The sequence below is a fragment of the Coturnix japonica genome, chromosome 27 (assembly GCF_001577835.2).
Source record: "Coturnix japonica isolate 7356 chromosome 27, Coturnix japonica 2.1, whole genome shotgun sequence".
Classification (NCBI taxonomy): domain Eukaryota; kingdom Metazoa; phylum Chordata; class Aves; order Galliformes; family Phasianidae; genus Coturnix; species Coturnix japonica.
Genome location: NC_029542.1, coordinates 1,040,977 through 1,042,282, shown reverse-complemented (window position 1 = coordinate 1,042,282; position 1,306 = coordinate 1,040,977). Strand labels below are relative to the sequence as shown.

General features: G+C 59.6%; 1 protein-coding gene across 1 annotated transcript in view; it reads right to left on the bottom strand.

Moving 5' to 3' along the window:
* The window catches only part of ITGA2B (integrin subunit alpha 2b), a 20,277-nt gene that overhangs the window by 7,587 nt on the left and 11,384 nt on the right, over positions 1 to 1,306 (bottom strand). The window contains exons 8-11 of the mRNA XM_015885436.2: positions 1,095 to 1,268; positions 961 to 1,006; positions 789 to 893; positions 35 to 62 (exon numbers count right to left, since the gene is read on the bottom strand). Coding sequence (XP_015740922.2) covers positions 35 to 62; positions 789 to 893; positions 961 to 1,006; positions 1,095 to 1,268 — 353 coding nt within the window. The remainder of the gene's footprint in view (positions 1 to 34; positions 63 to 788; positions 894 to 960; positions 1,007 to 1,094; positions 1,269 to 1,306) is intronic.

Sequence of the window (1,306 nt, the reverse complement as noted above, 5' to 3'; positions counted from 1 at the left end):
GGTGTCCCTATTGTGGTGTTCCTATAGAGCTGACCCCATAGCGTGTCCCCATAGTGCTGTCCCTATAACAGTGACCCCATAGCACTGTCCCCATAGTGCCATCCCCATAGCAGTGACCCCATAACTCTGTCCCCATAGAGCTGACCCCATAGAGGTGACCCCATAGGGACATCCCCCATAGAGGTGACCCCATAGAGATGCCCCCATAGTGCTGCCCCATAGCACTGACCCCATAGCACTGCCCCATAGCGCTGCCCCATAGCACTGCCCCATAGCACTGCCCCATAGCAGTGCCCCATAGCACTACCCCATAGCACTGCCCCATAGCTGCCCCATAGCTGTGCCCCATAGCGCTGCCCCATAGCAGTGCCCCATAGCAGTGCCCCATAGCACTGCCCCATAGCACTGCCCCATAGCACTGACCCCATATAATGACCCCATACACTGACCCCATACAATGACCCCATACACTGACCCCATACACTGACCCCATATAATGACCCCATATAATGACCCCATATAATGACCCCATACACTGACCCCATACACTGACCCCATACACTGACCCCATACACTGACCCCATACACTGACCCCATACTGCTGACCCCATACTGCTGACCCCATATTGCTGACCCCATAGCACTGTCCCCATACACTGACCCCATACACTGACCCCATATAGCTGACCCCATACACTCACCCCATACACTGACCCCATACACTGACCCCATATTGCTGACCCCATATTGCTGACCCCATATTGCTGACCCCATAGCCGTCCCCTCACCACGTCACCCTGCTGTGGGTCCCGTTCAGGCTGCACTCTGTCACTTGTGGGTCCATCGCTGTGGGGACGTTGAGCTGCGCCCGGACCATCACAACGGGCCTCGTCCTACATGGCGTTGTGTCAGCCCCATCGCTATGGGGCAGCGCCAACCCCACCCCATAGCGGCACCCACCGGTACACGGCCAGCTTGGACACCCCGTAGGCTCCGACCAGCAGATCTATGGGGCACACAGTGGGGTCGGAGGGGCGGCCGAACCGGGTCGCAGTGGGGCGGCTCGGCCGCGGTCCTGTATGTGGGTCCGGTACCTGGGTGCCCGTTACCGTCGATGTCGGAACCGGCCCGAAGTGAGAAACCGAACGCGGCCGGACCAGGGAAGGGGCTGAGCAGCCGCTGGGATGGAATCGGGGTCAGACCGGAGCCACGGCCCAGGAAGATCAGAACCGACCCACTGCCCCCAAATGGGACCCCAACGGCAACGTCTGGGGGGAGAATGGGGTGATGGGGTTATAGGGTGATG